This window comes from Apodemus sylvaticus, chromosome 5 (genome assembly GCF_947179515.1).
Source record: "Apodemus sylvaticus chromosome 5, mApoSyl1.1, whole genome shotgun sequence".
Lineage (NCBI taxonomy): Eukaryota > Metazoa > Chordata > Mammalia > Rodentia > Muridae > Apodemus > Apodemus sylvaticus.
The window spans coordinates 49,161,222-49,184,085 of record NC_067476.1 but is presented as its reverse complement, the minus strand read 5'-3'; the positions used below and the strand labels follow the sequence as shown (position 1 = coordinate 49,184,085).

The 22,864-nt window shown below is 43.5% G+C and overlaps 1 protein-coding gene across 1 annotated transcript in view; it reads right to left on the bottom strand.

Annotated features, from left to right (window-relative positions):
- The window catches only part of Cers6 (ceramide synthase 6), a 248,154-nt gene that overhangs the window by 152,334 nt on the left and 72,956 nt on the right, over nucleotides 1–22,864 (bottom strand). The window contains exon 3 of the mRNA XM_052182623.1: nucleotides 22,312–22,442. Coding sequence (XP_052038583.1) covers nucleotides 22,312–22,442 — 131 coding nt within the window. The remainder of the gene's footprint in view (nucleotides 1–22,311; nucleotides 22,443–22,864) is intronic.

The window sequence follows — 22,864 nt, the reverse complement described above, 5'->3', positions numbered from 1 at the left end:
TTCAGTCTGAAGCAAAGCCCTACTCTTTTTTTTATCAGATATATCTTGAGCCAGGCCTATTGATGCTGAAATATAAATCCCAGTCACCCAGAAGACAGAGGCAGGGGAACTGCAAGGTCTGTCAGACTAGAGTTAAGTTTGGGCAACTCAGTGGACCCTATCTCAAAACAAAACTGAGAAGAGGGCTGGGCTAGAACTCATTAGGAGAGCTTTGGCCTGAAGCCCACAAGGTCCTAGGTTCAAGGGCAAGCACCACAAGAAAAAGAAGCATGTCTCCCCCGCCCCAAGCTAAACATTGTGTGTATGTAAGTGTGGGGAGTCTGAGAAAAATTTGGGTAGTCATCTAAAACTTGATATGGTGTTTATGTCAGGAGACAGAAGTAGTGTCGGGACTGGAAAGGCATGCGTAAGATGCCTGAGGAGAGTTAGCCAGTCAATGATGTGGAACAGATTGGGAAAGAGAGTGAGCTCAAACAAAAGCCATCAAACAGGAACATGCTTGACACACAGGGAACCTTATGTCAACAGGCAGAAAGAATGGCAGATGACATCAGCGAGGTTGAGAGTCAAGATCTGGACTACACTAAGCCCCAGAGGCTGGTGAGCTAAGTTTGGAAGTTACTCCCGTGCAGAGATGGAACTGTAAGCTTTGCAGGGGGGCTCAAGGCTACACTCCTGTTCCAGGACAGGGGGCTTGGTCAAAAGAACAGCAACAGTCAAACGTACGGGGGTCTACAGGTATGGGGCAGGGGACAGAACGCACGGAGAGCTGTGATCTGTCCTCCGTTACCAGCAACACGTAGAAGGACAGAACCCAACAGGTAGTCTGAAGGACCAACATCCTCTAAAACACAATCTATATTTTATTTCAAACTCAAACCTATATTCCCCAAAAGGGAATATTGGGGGCAGGGGCAGGTCTCACGGATGCCATAACACATGTGTAGAACTCAGAAGACAACTTCTTTCAGTCAGGATAGAGTTCGCTCCTTACCCTGTGTAACTTCCTGAGACTGAGAGTTCAGTCCCTCTAGGACAAATGCCCTTAGCAACCAGGCTATGTACCTCTCAGCAATTATTTGCCTAAGAAGAGAGCAGAATATCTCTCATTGCTGCAGTTGTGTGGTAACTCTGAAGTTTATCATACCATTCTTTGTTGGGGCACATCAAAAACTTTATCATAAAACGCTAAAAATAACTATCTCATTTTATCATAAAAAGCGAAAAATAACAACAGACCTGTTTCTTTCATTTGAGATGAAAGCTTTATTATGTAGAAATCTGTGGTTTTAGCTAAGCCATTGAGTGACTTACTGTTAACTGAAGACACTTACTAACATTTATTAATCTCAGGGTGATTTTTATTTGCATTACTGATTGGAAAGCTAGGATTAATTTTCTGGTCCCCAAAATACTTATCTCATAGGATTTTAAATAAATGCATCCTTTACAGTTTCTCCATTTCCTTTTTTTTTTTTTTAATCTTCCTAATGAAAATCTTATCTTCAAAGTGAGAATTTTGGATCTAAAATACCTAATAAGGTTAGAATATGTGAAGCATAAGCAGAACAACCTGCAAAGATATAAAAACACCCTTCACTGCTTTTGTCTTGTTTTTCCTCTCTTATTTATATGCAGATTTGGAAGCCACCAGGTTTACAGGATGTGTCTTTTAGGCTTAAAAGCGTAAGTTAAATAAAAAATATGTAACAGCCAAAGCCCATAAGAAATCATACAGGCTTGAGCATCATCAGCTTACAGGGCAGGATTCTCGGGGAGCATGGAACGGAACGGCCTCCAATTCAGCTATGATTTCTGACCCTCAGCAGTTTCTCAAAGGTGAGCAAAGAGAGCTTCATTAACATGACAGTGTTTTCTCAAAGGCAATCACAGCCCTTAGCGCAGGCCCAGCCCTTTCTGCCCTACACCCACATAACCGCTGTGGAAATGACAAGGATGGTCTATGGCATGGCATCGGTTCCAAACTGCTTAGATAAATGTGTCCAGCAAAGCCGTGTCGGTATCCACGCCAGAAGTGCACAGTCTCCCCCCGTCCAGCCTTCCATCCCCTGTGCCACAGAGATTACAATGGGAAAGTCCATCCTAACCTTAAAAATTGTTAGTACTTTTTTAATTTGTTATTATTTTTTAATATCTCATCTGATTCCTGGGGCTAAAAGTTACTGAACATAAACACTCTTCAACCTCTGGTCCTTTTGGATGGAGGAGTCACCCTTGAGTGATGACACCCCTTCTTCCTAGAGATGGCAATGTACTGATACTCCCCGCCCTCTCCACAAGCCACCTCCACATGCACACATATACCCCATACAATGCAACTAATAAATACATCTACTGAGGAGAAATCCACTTTCAAATTCATCCTCAAAATTCTTACTCCCTTTCAATCTCCAAGGATGAGAGAGCCTCTCTGCCATCTCCCTGGGACAAAAGAAGCAATCAGGAGGATCTGAGGGGACTGCTTATCTTCCTGCAGCCTGTCTTCCTGTTACCATGGCTGCGCTGCGCTGCCCTGCTTCCCTACCAGGTAGCTCAGATCTTTTACTCTCCCTTCAGACCCACCCCACCCCCCTGCTATATTATTCTCATCAGCATACACTCACACCATCATTTTCCCATTGTTAGAATATATTGCTTAGCCAGACATGGTTAGTTGTAGCACTAAAGAGGCAGCAGCTGCAGGAAGGCAAGAATCCCAGGGTTCCAGTCTAGCCAGGGCAAGGTAGGTAAGACTCCTCTCTCAAAGAACGAAAGGATTTTTAACCCTGTATGGATCCTGTAACTACCACCCTCTTTTTTCAGAATCTCCCGTCTGTAAGGAAGTTCTTAGATACTCACTATTCTATTTTCTTCTCTTTTCTATTCAGCCCTGTGGTAGTAGGTGGGCCTCTATGCCCTCTTCAAATGAACTGCTCTGGACAGACACTACAGACTTGGGAGAGGTGTGACCCAACATCAGTACTGCTAGACACAGCTGGTCCTTCACACCTTCCCCTCCAACCACAGGGTTCTCCTCTAGCCTCCTTTGTTGGTGTTTCAACTCAACTGGACAGGGTCCCGGGGCCAGTTCTCACATCTGTTCTAAATCCTTTACTCTCTCCGCTATTGATCTCACTATGTCTTAGGATATAAACTGCTACCTACTTCCTGAAGACTGCGGGATCTCTTTTTATAGGCCAAATCTCCCCCAAATCATCTCCACATTCATCCAGCTGTTGTTGGCAGCCCTCCCCATAAATCTCCCAAATATTCCCCAAACTTGAAAAGATCAAAACAAAAAGCCAAGCTTCCATCCCTCTCTTATTCTTCTACAGCTCAGAGCCTGACAACTCTTTTCATCTGTTTATTATGGTCAAACCCAGCAGTCATTTGGAAGTCCTTAGTGTCCCTCACAGTAAACAACCAAGCTTGCCCAGATTATCTCTAACAAATATTTTTGGGTCATCTCTAGAAATAGATGCAAATATAAAGGACATGGAGGAGGTAGGTGTAACAGATCTGAATGGATGGAGTGACACATATCAGATCCCCATGATGCCCGCATTCTGTTCATGTAACATTTTGTTCATATTTTCTCAGACTCATGCTGAAGCAGAGGCTGTGTATAAACTGACCGTAAAGGAACTCTCTGAAATAATCTAAAGGTAAAACAACATCCAAACGCAACTCTGAGTGATGGAGCTGGGTGGTGAAGTCTTGATCACTCACACCATCTTTCTTTTATACTTGAACACTTTAGGAAGCAAAAGCAAACCTCGTATTAGTAGGTTTTGGCATACCATCTCTTTGCATCACTTCCACTGCTGTAACCTTAGCGACCCATCCACCTGCTCTCTGTCCTCACTCTTACCTCCAGTTCAAGGTGAACGCAGCCAGCATGGGGCTGTGAAAATGTTCATCACACTGCATCTTTCCTTGGTTCAACAGTCCCCAGTGGTTGCTAACCTACAGGTAAATATCAAAGTGTTTCAGCAATGAACAAGGCATGTACAACTTGGCCACTTTGCCTGGCCTCACCTACCTACTCACTGAGCTCACACTGGCCAGTGCACTTTTCATTGGCTATTTGCGGTGGTTCTTCCTCCTGGAATGGAGTTTCCTAACCTCCTTCAGGCATTGGCCTAAATTTCACTCTTTCTGGAAAAACTCCACCACCATCCCTGAATACTCATATTCACCCTGATCCACACGTGCCCTATCGCTAGCTTTATTTTCCTTCTACTGACATCCTATAAGTCTTATTTAGTTATTTAGTCTTTAGCCTCTAAAATATAACCCAAGCTTGTTCAGGACTGCTCTACAGGTAGTAGGCATTCAGAGTAAATGAACAATATAATACATAATGTGTGGATGGCTATCAACCCCTAACACCCATGTTGACATATTTTGCATTGTGGAAACATTTTGCTGTGTACCAGTTACATGCAAGCACAACTAGATATTCAAAAAGAGTAACGTGAAGTGATTCCCTGAAGGAATTTGTAGTCTAAAAGACAAAAAGAAAATGTTAAGCAAGAGCAGTGAACTACTGTTATCAATTCTAAGCACACTACACAAAAGAAATGTTACTCATGCCGGGAAAAGGACACGCCTCCATGGGCCAGGTGAGATCACACAGGTCACGGTGATCTGCTTCCAGGTCTGATCTCTGGACACCTAGCACTGTGACCAGCAGAAAGCACTACTCAGTAACTCGCCATGGTTTGTAACAGGAGGCTGCCCTGAGTCTTGATATGGGTGCTTGTTAAAGGGAGAAGGAAAAAGAGGGATATGCTAGGCTGGAGAGGGGGGATAGCATGAGCAAAAGGCCAAGGGGCAGAGATGAGATACACCATCTTCCTTGGAAACACAAGCCCTATTAAATGTTGGTTCTCCCTCCATCTTGAATAGTTTACAACAATTGTATTGTTAGAAAGCCTCATGAAATTCTAAGTAAAAGCTAATATTAGTTGAAGAAGAGTCTCCCTAATAAAACCCTTTTGTTTCAGGCGATAATCTCTATAGTACTTACTACTAATAACTCTTAGTAAGAGCTGACATTTACTAAGGACTTGCAAAACATCTGATTAGAACAACTGTACGTCTTCATTTTAAATTTAAGGTACCATTTTAACCCACTTTATGTTTGAAGAAACTAATGATGAACAGGTATGTAAGTGGTAGTGACACAAAGGGAGAGAAGATACTCTGTCCCTTCTAGGTACTGACCATGTGTGCTCTGACCTTTGTGCCCGAGACACAAACCTTTCGTGTGGCCACAAAAATCACACCTTGCTGTTCAAACAAGGCTTCAAATTACATGCCACTGAGGATGTCAGTAAGCCAGAAAAATCACGGTTTTTTTCTTACCTCAACAACCAAGCTTAAAAACAAAAGGAAAAGAAAAAGAAAAGGAAGGAGGAGGAAGAAGAAAAAGAAGAGAAAAAGAAGAAAAGAGGAAGAAGACGAAGAGGAGGAAGAAGAGGAAAAAAGGGAGGAAGGGAAGAACAGGAGGAAGAAGAAGAGGAAGAGGTGTTGGTGGTGGTGGCGGTGGTGGTACCACCACCACCACCACCACCACCACATTTTACCTCTTTAGACAGGAAGCTACCAAACTTAGCAGGATATAAGGAAATCAAGGGGGCATGAAATGGGGGGAGGGGCATGGAAACAGGAAGTAGATGTACGAGTTAGGGAGAGGAATGGGAGGGTGAACAGGATCAAAATCAAAACACACGCATGCCTGTATGCGATTCTCAAAGAGTAAACACACTATATTTTAACACAAGACCTACCAGAATGTTACATCTACAGGCACTTAGGGATCTGACAGAAATAAAAGCCCAGATAAAGCCCAGGGCAGTAGTGTGTACTCTAGGAAAGAAGCAAGACTGGAATGATATTTGACTAGATGTGGGCATTTGATTCACTTTCTTGAGTTTTAATACTGGAAATTGGAATTGAAAAGTAATTATTTTTCTTGAGCTCTTGCTAAGGGTTAGGCTAGGTGCTGTCTACGAATTGTTGTATTAAATCCTTACAGCAATTCTTTTAGGTTTCTGAGATTATTAGTCCTGTGTTACAGCTGAAGAACTTAATATCTAGGGGTGAACTGAGAAGGTAGTACCATTGTCTATCAAGAGAAGAGATCCTGCTTTTCAGCCTAGCAAGTGACACTGAGCCCAACATAAAGCAGGTACTCAAGAAGTGCTCACTGGCCCCTAAGTCCTGGAGAAAGAACGCCGAAAGCCACACAAGGGATGCTTTTTGATTGTGTGTATCATGTACTCAGCCAGAATACATGCCTCCTAATTACTGAGGAGACATTATTTTCTTGCTGAATCAATCAAATGGAAATGATGCATCTAACTTCCGTGTCCTATTTTTGAACTGAAAATGGTTCAAGTTGGACCTATTTCCATGATGAAAACTCTGACAGAAGGGAAAAGCGCAGACGAGACGTAAGGCCTCTTCAGGGTTTTATGTCGCCCAGGCTGGCCTTGAATCTGCTACACAGGGTTCACCTTTATCCTCAAGCCTCCACCTCTGGAGCACTGGGGTCCTGGGTCTATGCCACTACATACAGCTTATGTGGCCCTTGGCTTCACATCTAATACCTGATTAAATACACAGCATTTAATACCTGAGCTTCGACCCCAACACGAGAAGCATTATCTCTCCATACCCAAGAAATGAACGGAAGACTGTCAGATGAAAAGGACAATGGATAATAGCATCAGAAGGCTTACATTGGGCGGTTTCTTCAGACCTGTGTGACATCATTAACAAGTGCTACCTCAGCTCCTCGCCTTTCCTCTCTTAATCCACACAGTATGGTCCAGGCCACTTCCTTCATACACGGGAGAACTTCTCACTTGGATTCCATTTTTCTCATAGGGCCACTGTACTGGACTTGAGAGAAACCAAAGTATTTCTGCTGTTTCCCTCCACTCCAGCTGTTTACCTAGTCCTAGTGTCACCTCTACCCAGAAGGGACAAGAAAAAATGCAGCTCACTGAGGAATCCTGAGGAAGAGTGGCATCCCAGATACACTGGTGCTCCAAGCACCTGGACCAGTAGCAGACACAGACATCACAGGAAGGGCTGGCTAAATCATTTTGAATGATAGTCACTGGTACAGCACAGGGCTCTCTGAGCACAAACTAGTCCTGGTAGTGACAGAAATTGTTAGTTGACTGACCTGTATCTCAGGCTGCATGCTTCAAAATGGATTCTGTCCCCTCTGAAACCATTATACTGTATATACATGGAAATCGCTCCTCACTGATTTTTAAATATGGTGATCTTGAATCTCATTTGCTAGCTCAATCAGCACAACGTGAAGCTTCACCCTGGGCACAAGAACAGCTGAATGCTCCTGTGACTCTGATCTAAATCACCATGCCCCATGTCCGGCCTCCACTCTGAACACGGGGAAATAGGGATTTGGTGTCATGCACCAAGCTCCTGCTGTGTGACCAGCCCTCTATAACCACTGGGGAAGTGAAGTGGATGAAATCCTATTCTGAGAGGCCATGATTTGTTCTGGAATTTCTAGGACATTCCTTCTCTCGAGGTCTTCACTAGACCTCAGAAGCTTGCAAGCACACCCATGTTTTCCTGACCATGTGACTTGGGTTTGTTGTTGTTGTTTATTTGGAGACTTTTAATTTAACCTTTTTTTTAGTTATTGTTTGACTTTCACTGTAGAGAACTGGGTTAATGGGACAATACTCATCTTGTTGGCCCCATATCCTGATAGGCTTTTTTCCCTGTAAAACTTGACACAATAACTTGGCTCTATTGCTCAATGGATAGAGCACTAGACTTCTGGATGGACAAGGCACAACAGATACAGCCAATAGTAGGATGACAATCTAATTTAGTTTTATTTTCTTGACCTTTCAAAGTTCAATTTGCAGTGTCTATAGTATGTAAATTCTGGGATATAGAGGAACACAATGTCAATTCTATGTATTAATATAGCCCCTCCTTACTTCAGAAGAAGCTGGCAGACCACACGAGGTCAGGAAGGAACCTACTCAAAATCCCCACTGATACATGTCTACTAGAGAGAGATTTGTTTAATGAGCAAAATGTATTATTAAAAAAAATATTTCACAGGTTGCTATGAGATAACACAGAACTAACTCTGTCCTTAAGTGAGCCACACTCGGTAACCATGGCATTTCTATGAAAGCGGGCCAAGTGGGGACACTGATACATAAGAGCAGGTGGCCCTCAGGACTGAGAGGACACAGGCTGGGCAGGTCAAGCAGGGCTCGGTTGCCCTTTGTCTGTCTTTGCTCTTCCCTCTCCATGCCCACTAGAGCTGCACAACCGAGCACGTCCTGATGTCCGCTCCCCGCAGCAGCCTTTGCACCTTCTGGTGCTTTCTCAGCCCTGTATCCACCACTGCCAACGTTCCTTGAGCTCACTTCTCAGACAGAATGCCCTCCCCGCTTGCGTCCCCCTTCCCCAGCCAGCCTTCCCTGGAACATCTGAGAGACAAACTCAAAGATTTCTCCAATTGAAGTCGATTTGTCAATCCCTAAAGGTTCGAAGCAGTTCCTGGAACCCAAATACCTGTCTCACGCTAGGGATATTGACTGGAATCTTACCAAGAGACTGTCTCACGCTAGAGATATTGACTGGAAGCTTACCAAGTGCCAGGCATCGTGCTGAGCCATGGAGATGAAAAGGTAAATAACAGACAACCCCAGGACCCAGGATGCAGGCAATTAATTCAATAGCAGAGATAGCCGCGAAGAACAAGGAGGACATCACCACCAGCCTACAGAGCTAACTTCCTGTGGGTTTGCCTAGAGATTTGCTCTAAGGAGTTTCATCACCTGGGCATCAGAGGAAAGAATCTGATGAGAGCAAATAAAGTCCAACCCTGCACCTGCTCTGACCACACTTCCATACAGAACTCCTGAGCCATCCCTAACACTGTACTGTAGAAACAATTTAGGAAGAGCTGGGTACACAACCCAGCTACGGCACTTGGGAGCTATCTGGCATTGGGCCATTTCCTTCCCGGTGTCTTAATGGGTAGGAGGACCTTTTGAATAAAACATCTAACATCTTACACAAGGGTGCTGTTTATATTTAGGAGTCGCACCACAGCCTCTTCACCCTGCTTCGTGTGTATCTCTTCTCTCCTCTTCCCAAGATGCAAGAACTGGACAACCATTAAGTGCCTATGACATCAGCAAGAAATCGCCAGATTATGCTAAACCCAAAAGCATGTGATTTCCTTACACTTGTGTACTGGCTAGTTTCGTGTGTCAAGTTGACACAGACTAGAGTTATCATAGAGAAAGGAGTTTCAGTTGGGGAAGTGCCTCCATTAGATCCCGTTGTGGGGCACTTTCTCAATTAGTGATCAAGTGGGGAGGGCCCCTTGTGGGTGGTACCACCTTTGGGCTGGTGCTCTTGGGTTCTATAAGAGAGCAGGCTGAGCAAGCCAGGGGAAGCAAGCCAGTAAGAAACATCCCTCCATGGCCTCTGCATCAGCTCCTGCTTCCTGACCTGCTTGAGTTCCAGTCCTGACTTCCTTTAGTGATGAACTGCAACATGGAAGTGTAAGCTGAATAAACCCTTTCCTCCTCAACTTGCTTCTTGGTCATGATGTTTGTGCAGGAATAGAAACCCTGACTAAGATAACTTGTGAGTACATAGAGGCGTTAGCAGAACCTTCATGAATTAGGCAGTGTGGCTAAGACTTGTGCTTTTCAGTGTGAATCCTGCTAACTCTAACCAGACTATGATGGTGCAAGCCAGCGTGTGTGCACCTGCACCAACTGCCTCCATCAAACAACAGTTGCTAAGATACACAGATAAGCAACAGCAGTCAACGTTAAATTCTAACACATTTAATGCTTTCAAACCACAATAGCTTTGTAGACCTTGTCAACAGTTCAGTTTGCATTTAAAATGGAAGTGGTTCACCTGATTCTCTTTTAATTTTTTATCATGTGGCTTACTAGAAACTTAAATTTGGAAGGGCCCATGAATAATCTAAACTGTCTCCCCTAAAATCATCTGAAATCTGTTCAAATCCTCTTATCTGAGAACTAGCTGCACGCCCTGTTATTCTGTCGAAATGCCCACCCCCCACTCCCCACCCCTACATTCACTCCTTACTTAGTTACTAGGGACTGTGCTCAAACCTCAAGATTAATGGTCTACTTGCCAACTCCAAAGGCAACCAGTCACATCAGCAGGGCTGAAGGGTCTTTAAGGACATCAGGCTGGCCCTCGAATAGGAACAGGGTGGCTACGAGGTCATCCTGGTCATCACAGAGGGTAATGAAGCCAGAAGGAAACTAAACACTGAAAAATAAAACATCTGGCCCTGGGAAGGGGGGAGGGAAGGGAGGGAGGGCAAAGCTGAGAAGAAATCACAGAGAGCCTCCTTTCTCACATTACAATAGGTTCTCTCTCTTCTTGTTTTGGTTTTTGGTTTTGTTGTTGCTGCTTTGAGATAATGTTGCAATGTAGCCCAGGCTTTCTTCAAAATTTACTGTGTAGCCAGTCACGATGCCCTTAAATTCACCATCCTCCTAACTCAGCCTCTTACACATGGGGATTCCAAGTTATAGGTACAGGACTGGAGAGATGGCTCCGTGGTTCAGAGTGCTGGCTGCTCTTCCAGTGAACCCAGACTCAATTCCCAGCACCCACTTGGCAGCTTGCAAACCTGGGCATCTAGTGTATTCTTCTGTCCCCCTACCCCAGAGCACCAGGCAAACACATGGAAAACATGTACATGTAGGCAAAACACCCATATACAAAAAATAAAATTTGAAAAGTAGCACAGTCCACATTTTAAAAAAGAAACACCAGGTCTGGCTTCTTGATGGCAAATTAGGATGCGAAATTGAGAATATCTACAACTGAAGTAGCAATGAGGCCCTGGAGAGGAGGAGTCTCACTTAAGTACTCCAGGTAATGGCAGCCTGGCTGCCATGTTGAATGACTTTACTAATAGTAGAATCCACTGCGCCCATGAGGCCTGGCATCTCAGAAAAGTTTGCTTGCTCAGCTTTGTGACCCCAGCAGAAAGCGACACAGACACAGCAACACGCACGTTATACACTGCCTCATTTGTTCCCAGAAGCATCCTCTGACTAGGAGGTGACTGAGTCCCTCCTCTACCAGCATCCGGTACAGTGAACCTATCCACCAAGGTAACACACGTTGAAGAACGTGAACCCCTTGCCTCTGACTCCCACCCTCGAACTTGTCAAGAACGTTGCTTCCTTAGCCCCTAGATCTGATAATTATCACACTGAACAGCAAGCACCTGTCCCCAGGAGCCATGCTGACCTGCTAAGGCTGCTCAGACTGTCCGGCCACAGCCGAGGAGGCTTGACTTAGGCCAGAGCCACTGGGCACCAGGCTTTTCTCCTCCCTCCCTCCTGGTAGAGGCAAACTGTGTCCTCTCAGAATCACTTGGGCAGATTTTAAACCTCTGTGGTTCAAAGAGATTCACTGCATGTTCTGACATTTCTCATGTGGTGCTTCAAAAGCCCTGGCTTCTGCACACACAGCAGGCATCGCTCCCTGCTGAAGTAGGACACCTTTTCTCAGCCACTTCTGTCACATCCTTGCACAGCAGCAAGTCAACGGTGCAGAGGCTCTGGCCTCACGCTGCTATTGTATCTTTTTTCCCCCCTGTGTGTGTGTGTGTGTGTGTGTGTGTGTGTGTGTGTGTGAATGCCACAGGCGACAGTTCTGCAGAATCATATGGATTCTGCCTCCTTGGGTTGCATAGCTTCTTTGTAAATTGAAAGCCTGCTGTCCTGGCATCTCCTTGCATCTTTCTTCCCAAACAACATCACCAGAGTTTGCCTCTTTTAAATGAGGTAGCCATGGTTCTGAAGGAACCCACTGGGCAGGCTATGGAAAAGAGGGATAGCTATTTGCTACTTCACACATTCTCTCAGCTTTACTGATGCCAGAAAAGAAGTAACACTAAAGCAACTCACACGCAGTACACTCATTAGGTGCAATGCAGCTCTCTACAGATAAACTCAACTGTATGGGGTAGCCACTATTAAAACACACATTTTAGACATAAATAGGCTCAGGGTTGCCAAGCTCCTTTAAACATCCCACAGAGTTTTATTTAAAAGAAGGCATGGATTCAGGCTGCCGGGCTCCATGGCTCATTCCATCAGTTTCTTTGTGAGGGCTGTGAGGATGCAATGTCTTCCCATGTGAGCACTGACATGAATTTCCTATCTGCTTGTATATGATTTCCTCTGCCAAATACACTAGATGGGGGAAGCAATTTGCATTGTGCTGAGCAGAGTGGCTCAGAAAGACACACGTGCACACGCCCAAACGAACCCAGCGACATGCACATCAGATCCACCAGGTCTGCGTTGTCCTCTGATCTCAGTTAACTCAGTCTGACCAGTGGACCTCCTACATTAGTTGTTGACACTCGAGTTCTGGTGTGTGTCACTCTGTAGATAGCATTTAAGGAGAAAGCGAAGACTAAACTGACCCATGCAGGTAGGACCCTGCTTGGTTTAGTTGGTGTTCTTTAGAAAAGACAGAGGGATTCCTCAAAGCAGAGGCCAAGGGAAGACTTGGGAGAAACCAGACTCAATGCATATTGACCTCAGACTTCTGGCCTCTAGGACTAGGACAACATAATTTCTGTTCAACCCACTCAATCTATGGTATTTCCTAACAGCAGCTTGGGCAGACCAAAATGCCAACATCAACAAGCAAACTCAAGGACTTTTCCAAGAAAAAGTGTCATAGTTATTACAGTAGTTGAGTATTTCTTAATCCATTAACATGTGAGAAACTGGGCTGGTGTTTTTATGGGGTGTCTACATGTTTCTGCCTATTGTTGATAAAATGTTATGCCTTATGTTATTTAGTTCCGTCACACAACTTTACAACGTGTAACCATTCACAGAGACGAGCGTGCCATATCAACACACAAGAGACTACACCACACTCGGAGGTAGATGACTCACAGATCCTGATGACAAAGGACATGGTGTTTCAACAGCCTTCTTCAGGCAGTCTGACAAGGCAAGTTCTATAAAAACATGGACTCAAGCATCGTCCTTGAGACACAAGTGCAGCATGGAGATGCAGAGGTAGAAATGAAGACGGAGAGCTGGCCACAGACAGCCCATCACTCTCCCTTTTTCCTTACCATCTATCTGTAGGTACCAACCTACCAAACACACACACACACACACACACACACACACACACACACACAGCACTGCTTATATATTTATGTAGGCCCATGTATAAACTATAATATGGAGTATTAAATGATAAATACTCATCTCTGGACAATAGGCTTTTGAGTAATTTCTCCTAGTTTTTAATGAATACTATTGTATACACTTTTATAAATGTTTCATAACCAAAACTGATTGTCCTGACTTCAAGACTATTCTAAATCAGAAATAAATTTATATCTTTGAAATAGATTAAACACACTCACACACACACACACACACACACACACACACAAGAAGAAATGCTTTACAGGTTCAAAAACCTGGCAGGCAAAGATTCATTATGAATATTAGCCTTAATAAATTTGATTATTCCTCTTATTTGTTTGTCTTCATCCATTTCCATGTTGGATACAATTATTTGAAAATTATCAAAAGGACTGTTACGAATTTGTAATCTAAAGTGAAACCAATGGCGCAACTGTAGGCAGAGCACAAACCCACTAACCATGCAGCCAGCTGACCGAGGCACATGCCTGGTTCGGTATTTTGAACAGAAGTTTGTTTTTCTGCAATTAGCCAGAGAGCCTGAGTGAGAGGCAAAGCCAGATGGCATGGAGAACATGAGGGACGGAATGGGAAGCCTGAGCTTGCTGCACCACAGTCTGCAGGTCTAGGACAGAAAGGAGGAGCAAGGCTTACAGTGAGTCTAAGTAGACAGGTACACTACCGACAGGCCACCTTTTCAGGCTTCAGATCTCCCACCACGAGAATAGTAAGGACAATCACAGCTCCAACAGGCTGGGCTAAACACAGCTTTGTACCCTCACGACACTATGAGCCTGGAACACTGGTAACCGGCACCCTACTCCAGATGGGTCCTGATGCCCCTATGGTATGGAAACTCTGGGAAGTGCCAGACATTGGGGGTCCACTTTATCTGTCTAGAGAATGCCAAATGAAATGCCAGAATAGTTTTACAATCCTAAGGCAGAGCATGGTAAACAATGGGCTACTGGGCTGGATATAGCCAGCTAGCTGCCTGCTTCAGTATAGTCCAAGGGCTTAGAAGAGTTTTACATTTTTTAATGGCTGAAAGGATTCCTAGTATTTCATAATATGAAAATGATATACTCACATTTCAATCTCAATAAAATACATTTTCTTGGAAGGGCCAGTTCTTTCCAAATGTATTGTCTTCAGCTACTCTTGAGCCACAATGGCCAAGTTGTTATTACAACAAAATCTATCATGCTCCTAAATATTTACATTCTAGCTATGTATGTAAGAGTCTGCCCACTTCTAGCCCCAAACTAAAACTGACCTGAATATAACCTATATATTGTAAATTATTTAAAATAACAGTGCTACAGAGTAGTATAAAATATGCACTGAGAAATATTGGGCATTTATGTGCTTTGGATGATGGGACTGAGACACCCAGTGACCATTTCATATCTGTGAACAGTCACTCCCACTACCAAGAAAGCATCAAAACAGCTCAATTCTGTGTTTTATCATGTTTTGCTTAGACTCAGGATCAGGACTGAAACACTGCTGGTTATATATCCAATACTGAAAGAAAGACAATGAGGATGCCATTGTTACAGACTGTAACAGTTTCTCATTCCTTCTCTTTAAAAAAAAAAAAAAGAACCCCTGCCCCCAAAACACAACTAAATGAGCCACTAACCAAACACAACCTGTATTGAATGGGCTGGCTAGACACTTCAGCTGGCAAAATCCTTGAGATTCTGAGTTGGGATTTCTAGTATCCATATAAAAACACCGAGCACAGTAGTACATGGTTATAATTCCAACAGCAGGGAAGCAGAAAAGGCAGGCCCTGTCCAGCCTATCCAGTGAGCTCCAGGCCAATGAAAAGACCCTCTCTTCATTGGGAAAGTATCCTCTGGGTTCTATGCATATGCACACCTTTATACACGGCAACACCACCACTATCTACAATAAATAAAAATAATTACATTCACTATTCAACACCAGCATTAGTTTCACAAGACCCTATAAAACAAAGTGAAAAAAAAAGCCAGTTTCAAGATGTTCATTGTCTGATAGGATGAAAAAACAACTCTGGGTTTTTTCCTCTGGTAAAATTTGCTTCTTCCCAGATTGAGGGAGAAAGATATGAAAATAGTTCACATGTATTTTGTTGAGGTGTTTGTTTGCAAACAAATATGTGGTTATCAAAATTTGGTAAAGGTAGTTAGAATATGATGTACTTGAATGCTCTCAAATTAAAGAATTTAAAAGACTACTTGTTTCCTGTGCAATTCGACTCCTGTTCCTCCACCCCAATTATTAGTTCCACTTCCTCTTTCAGGTCACAAGACAGCACTGTTCATTTATCCAAACAAAACAGCAATTTCATTCACAGTGAGCAAACCGATGGCATGAAGACAACTGATTAAGCCCTCACTGTCACCGGTGAGCTCTGGCAAATCCGGCGGAATCACTACTGAGAAAACCACAGGGGTTCTTTGTAGAAACAAGGCCAGGACTTCAAGGCTCTGCCACTCCAGAGTGGTATCCAGAAACAGGGGCATTTTAGGTGATTTTAATCCATATCAGTTCTGAGATAGAATTCCTAATGTGAGTCTCAGGTGTCAGTTTCTAGACCCTAAAGTTCTGTTCTTCAGAACCAGAGGGGAGAAAGTTCAGTTAGAGTAATTATTATTACTAATCTTTGACGCCTGATTATTTTTCACCATATATTTTAAGGGTATCACATAGCAAGCTCATGCTTTCAATCAATTACATACTGCTTAATTAAATGAAGGGTATATGGGAGATTCACTTCCCTGACATGAGCTAGTAAATGTGCTTCTTGGCACCTGAAGGAGTAGTTTTTTGTTTTTTGGTTTTCTTTTTGGTTTTTTGGATTTGGATTTTTTGAGGCAGGGTTTCTCTGTATAGCCCTGGCTGAACTAGAACTCACTCTGTAGACCAGGCTGGCCCCGGAATTCAGAAATTCGCCTGCGTCTGCCTCCCAGAGTGCTGGGATTACAGGCGTGTGCCGTATTTTCTTAAATGAAAAGTAATATAACAACAACAACAACAAAAAAAAAATACACACACACACAGAAGGAGGGAGATGGGGGGGAGAGAGAGAGAGCGAGAGAGCGCAAATCTGTGCTCTCCAGCTTTCTAATGTGATTTTAGTTCTTTTGAGTAGTAGTAGTCATCTTTTCTTTTTTAACCAGGAGACACACTAGGGAAGAGAGAGGAATGAGAATGTTATTGCACTTGGGACACACATTCTACAATTAACATGGCCAAACACCCTGGACTAAGACCTGCATATCCATCTGGAAAGTCCACTAGATGACGGTAAAATATTTCTATTGCTTACACAAAATGCTGAACAAAAGCAATGTGAGGGGGAAAACCAGGTTTATTTGGCTTACACTTTCCATCCCACCATGGGGGAAAGACTCGGCAGGGACTTGGAGGCTGGAAGGGAAGCAGAGGGTATAGAAGTCCTTTCCATGGACTGCTCCGCCTGCTTTCTTAGATAAGCCAGGAGCGCCTGCCCTGCAGTGGCACTCACCCCTGCCAGGCTGACCATTAACTAATAAAACGTCCCACACACCTGTCTACGGGACGATCTGATAGAGGCAATTCCTCAACAGGTGTTCCTTCTTGCTAGGTGTCTCTAGTTTGTGCCATGTTGGAAAAAACCTAACCAGCAGGACTGATTCCTGGCCAACTCAGCACACAAAGCCAAAACCCTTCCTTTGTGGTTTGTCCCCCTTATCTCTTGTTAATATTACAATGTAAAACACAATCCAGCTTTTTAAGTCCCATAGTCTAAATTTCTTCAACACTTTGAAAGTCCAAGTTAATTAAAGTGTCCAGTCTCTTAACTATGGGCTTCTGCAAAAAATGAGTTATACTTTCTAGTTCTAAAAGGGAAGAGAAAGGAGCACAATTACGATCAGATCAACGAACCACCAAAGTCAAAAGTGTAAAAAGTTCAGGTGTTTAGGACTTACTCAAGATCTCCTGGGGTCTCGCTAGCTTACAGCTACCTCCGTTTCTCTACATTAGCCACTTTCAGCACACATGGCTTGTCTTGTAGGCTCAGGCTGGCTCAGTCTACACTGCTGTTATCCTTGGTAATCATCTCAACATCCCAGAATCTCAAAAAAACCCCGATACTCTCCACTGCATTTGAGGTTATACCTTCATCAATGGTCTCCTGGCTTCTTAGAGACCAAGCTTTAGCCTTATTCTATTAGCCTTTCAATTACTGGTTCTCCACTGCAACTAAGGCTGTAAGTTCACCAAAGGCCTCTTGGCCTCTCCACAGGGATTCCAAACATGCCTGGTGCCAAGCCTCAGCTACTCCCTCTGACTCCTTCATTCCTTCCAAACCATTCTCACATGGAAGACTCTTACACATCACCAAGTTCCAATACCAACTTGAGGCACAGCCCTAGCTCCCCACTGGACCACAGCTTCTGAGGAAATATTTGCCAGATTTCGCCTCAGGGATGTTAACCTCTTATTAATCACTGATGATTTCTCAATCCCAGCCAAGCGGCATGAATGTTTCACTAAAGCAAAGGTTTCACTTTCAGTGGTGTTGGTCTATTGTAAATCATAGTTGATTCTTTTTGTCCCAACTGACCACAGCCAGATTCTTAATTTGAACATAGCACATGGCAGCACAATAGAGTCCTTGAGGAACTGATTCTCAAACTTCCCTGTGGAATTTAACAAGCAGGAATGTTATGATTTGCATTTCTCCCAGCATTATCTTCCAAGGTCACAGAATAGCTTCCTCCCAAGAACAGTCAAGTCTATTACTGCAATACCCCATGTTTATGATACCAATCTGTTTTAATTTGGTTTCTATTACTAAGATAAAATACTGACCAAAGCAATTTGTACAGGAAAGGGCTTATATTGCTTACCCTTCCCAATCACAATTCAACACTAGAGAAAGTCAAGACAAGAACGTGGAGGCAGGAACGAAATCAGAGATTGTCTTAGTAAGGGCTGCTATTGCTGTGATGACACATCGTGACCACAGCAACCTGGGGAAGAAAGGCTTTATTTGGCTTAAGTTCCACATCACAGTTTATCACCAAAGGAAATCAAGTCAGGAACTCAGAGTGCAGCATTCTAGAGACAGCAGCTGCTGCAGAGGCTATAGAAGGGTGCTACTCACTGGCTTGCTTGTCATGGCTTGCTCAGCCTGCTTTCTTATAAAACCCAGAGCTACGAGCCCAGGGATGGCACCACCCACAATGGGCTGGACCCTCCCCATCAATCACTAATTTTAAAAAATGCCATAGGCTTGCCTACACTCCGATCTTACAGAGGCATTTTCTCAATTGAGATTCCCTCCTCTCAGATGACTCTACGTGGTGTCAAGTTGACATAAAACTATCCAGCTCAGAGACCATGAAGGAATGTTCCTTAGTGGTCTGGTCTCCATGGATGGCTCCACCTGCTCTTGTACATAACTCAGGACTACCTGTCCAAGGGCGGCACTGCCCACAGTTGGCTGGACCCTGCCACAATCAACCACTAACCAATAAAAAGTCCTACGGACATGCCCACAGGTCAGTATGATTGAAGCGATTCCTTGAGATTCCATCTTCCAGGTGACTCTTGTTTGTGTTGCGTTGCCAACAACAAAAACAAACAAACAGTATGCCTTCGATGGTTTCACTATTCTTCTAGATCTGTTTTTTTTTTAACAGATTAAAAATAATCATGTGCATACATGACTAATGTAATTCTATTTTATCCCTCATAGTATTCTATGCCATGTCATTATTTCCTTTGAATTTTTTGTTTTGGTTGAAATGGGGATCTCACTATATTGCCCAGGCCATATGAACTAACAGCCTCCTGACTAATTGGATCTATAGGCTTATACTATACATCCAGATATTAGAGATTATCTTTGAAATTTCCATCCAATTTTCCAGAGTCAGAAAATTCTCCTGAAAAGTATTTATACTAGGCTAGTATATAACAAGCATTCTTTGGTTGTGGAGACATGTGGTAACTGAGATCAACAGCTCCTTCCAGAACAATGCCATTTTAAGCCATGATCAATTCACGAATGTTTGGTAGAATCTTTGTGTTATGGGAAAGGCTGGGTACAATGTGTGTGGTCCTGTACTCCTTGGCAGTTATGATACAATGAAGAGATTAAGAATAGTTACATTATCACACAACGCAGGAGGAGATTCCAGTTCAAACATCAACAATTGCAGTAAGTGCTCTGAGAATTTGAAAGAAGTCATGCTCAGACTGCTCAGTCCAGACCCATGAGTCAGCTCAGACTGCTCAGTCCAGACCCATGAGCCAGGCCATACTGCTCAGTCCAGACCCATGAGCCAGGCCATACTGCTCAGTCCAGACCCATGAGCCAGGCCATACTTTGACTTGTACCTTGGATTTGAGGACTTGGTAGGGAACAGCTAGTATACAACCAGAAATATCGGGCATTCTAGGCTAAAAGTATTGCATATGACATATGAATAAGGCATGGCAGTAAAAGCCCAACCCTGAGGAAGAAAGAGGTTGCTCGAACTGACCTCCAGCAGGCAAAGGCCAGACTCTGGCTATCAAGATAAGAAGCCAAGTATTCAAGCTTCAGTAGTAGAAAAATCATCAAAGTTTTAAAAGTGACAGGCTGTGAGGATAGAACATTTAAGAATGATGTTTTGGGAGTTAATAGTAGCAACACAAGATGCTGCAGGGAGCAGAATGAATTCTTGGTAGAAATATCTGCATTGGACACATATGGCTTGGGAAGCAGTTCTTGAGAAGAAATCATTTCTGGAGAGACTAAAGTAGGGTCAGGAAAGAAAGATGCTGGAGACTAATTTGGAGAAGTGCATAAGAATCCACAGGAGGAACTCTGAGTAAACATGTGGAACAGTTCCTGGAAATAGAGAACTACCACCAACCTAGAAGTCAAAAGTAGTGTCCAGTGGGAGAGCATCAGCACTGGGTCATGCACACGGACCAAGTGGTAGTAACGACCCAGTGGTCACCCCAGAAAAGCTTACATGCCTCAAAGAGCTGATCTTTCTGTTTAGATCTTTAGTTCCTGACCATCCATAGCAATCACTTAACACACATACCTGACTATTACTTATCATGGACCTATGCATACATATTCAGGTCTTATCTGTCTGACACAGGTACAATGAGCTTAGTAACACACACTTCCCCTTCTCCATTGTGCCTGTACACTGCCAAGCCTCCAGCCCTCTTTTAGAAACTTTTCTAAGTAGAGGTAACAGGGCAACTCCCTGGGTACACAGGTAAAGAGTAAGTGAATTTAGGGAAAGAAACACACAATGAGTCTAGCAGTGATCACTACTTCAAATGTGGTCCATGGGCCGGCAGCATCTAGGGCCACCATGAGCAGGATAAAGCTGCAGAATCTCAGCTGCCTCTCCACATGCAGGGAATCAAGCTGTATCTTAACAAGGTCCCAGGGTGACTGATACCTGTACGCATTTGTGTTTAAAGAGAAAACTATTATAAGACCAGTTATAGATGAGGCTGCACTGTGCTACCAGAGTTGGACCAAAAAGAGAGAGCACAGGCTACAGTCCGACCTGACCCTTCCTTGCTTAGACTCATGGTTCAGTGACAGAGCTCAGGGCCTTTGGAGAAGGGGCAAGACCGTATCAGGAAGCCATCCCAGCTGGTGACTGGAGCCCTGGATGCATAAATCTTGCCAGGAACTGGTCCTGAGCTTGTGGATGACAAGTGTTTCACAGATTGTATCTACTTAGCTGACCCCCCCCCCACCCCAAGATTTTATAAACTTCTTATCCTCCTGATGATCCCAATTATTCTCCTCACATCTATCTAGCTACAGGAACTTGTGGTCCAACTCTGTATCTTATTCACTCCCCCCCTCAGTCTTGAACATGTGACGTCAAAATACTTTTGTTTTTTGACTAATTGAAAGACAAACCTGAAATGGCAAATGCAACTTGAGTTCAAAATAGAAAGGGCCATGCTAAGGGCTGCTTTCGTCGCCATTACTGTTGAGATAGTAAGTGTCAGACCAAAGCTCCTCAAAGAAATGGCTGAACAGACAGCAATGGCCACATTCATTAGATGAAGGGCACACAGGGCCTGTCTCACCTCAGCTGGGCAATGATGAGATCTTCCCCTACCAGGATCACCATCTGAAGATAGGGTGTGTTGTGCACTTGTTCCTGCACACATGGAGGGCAGAAGTAGATGTCTGGACAGTGACGTCCTCCATCACTTCTCACTCTAGTTTTTTGAAACAGGGTCTTTCTGTTGGAAGACCTTGGGACTCATCCATTTCTCTAGACTACTTGGCCACTGCATTCCAAGATCTGCTTCCCCCTCCCCCATGACAGGATTACAGGTACATGCTGCCATCCTAGCTTTTACAGGAGTGCCCAGTGTCTCAACTCAGATTACCCATAGAGCCCTCTGCCTGCCATTGTCTTTTATTATTTTTAATAGCTTTATTAGCATGCAGTCTATAAGCCATGAAATTCAAAATTTGCAAACAGAAGAGACTTTCATTATATCCCTTACTGCCAAGCGATGCCTCATTAAAACGCATAGAGAAAGAGAATATAGCTATTTCTTAAATCTCTAGGAATATAGGACTTTGTTATTACTCCTTGATTAGCATTATCCTAAAAATATCTTAGTTTTTATTAGTGGGAAATAGGTCTTGATAAAATTCTGTCTATTCAATTCAAAATGTGGAATTGTGAATGCCGTGGAAGCATTTTGTCCCTTTGAATGCTGTATTTCAAAGATGGTTGGTTGAAAACACCATGACAGGCCTTCAAATCTGTTTCCTTGAAGTTATATTATGAAGTTAACTTTATTTACTGAATCCACACTGGAAATCCCAAACCCTTACAAACTACTCAGATTTTCCTGATCTGTTTTTCCCATCAGGTATCATCGTGCTTCATAAGGGTACTAGCATCTGCCAACATCTGTTGATTTCCATGTCTGGGTTGGCATAAAAAAGGAGGGAGGTTTTTCCTTTAAAAATTTGGGTTGGGGAAGGGGAGATGAAGGAACTTACATGCTCTCACAGAACCTGGTCAGAGTGCTGGGTTTCTCCTGGTTGCGTCTTTGTCGAAACCAGCGTTGGATGCTCCGAACGTCCCAGTCCAGCTGCTTGGAAAGCCCTTCTAATCTCTTCTCATCAGGATGCTGTGAAACAAGGCACCAGAGAGACCATTTTCACCCATTTTTATTTACACCATGTACAGGGCTGACCTCACATTTTCTCCTCTATTTTCTATGGCTAGCATTTCAGTATTTGTGACTGCAAATCTAGTCTATCCACTTGAGGCATGAATAGAGATAACTCCTGAGTGATTCTTTATGAAACAAGACAAAAAAAATAAGAATCTTGCCCCAATGCCTACATTCTTTTTCTTATCAGCAAGTATTTCTTATGAAGCAACCAGCTGGCTGAGTCAGCTCCATCGGTCTTCAAGGGCAGAATTTACAGAGACAGTCAAATGGTTCACCCTCTTAGCAGGAAAAGTATGCCAACATATCTTATAAATAGATAATGTAGAAAAGACAAAAAAAAAAACCCACAGAAAATCCCAAAATGTACCCGCTAA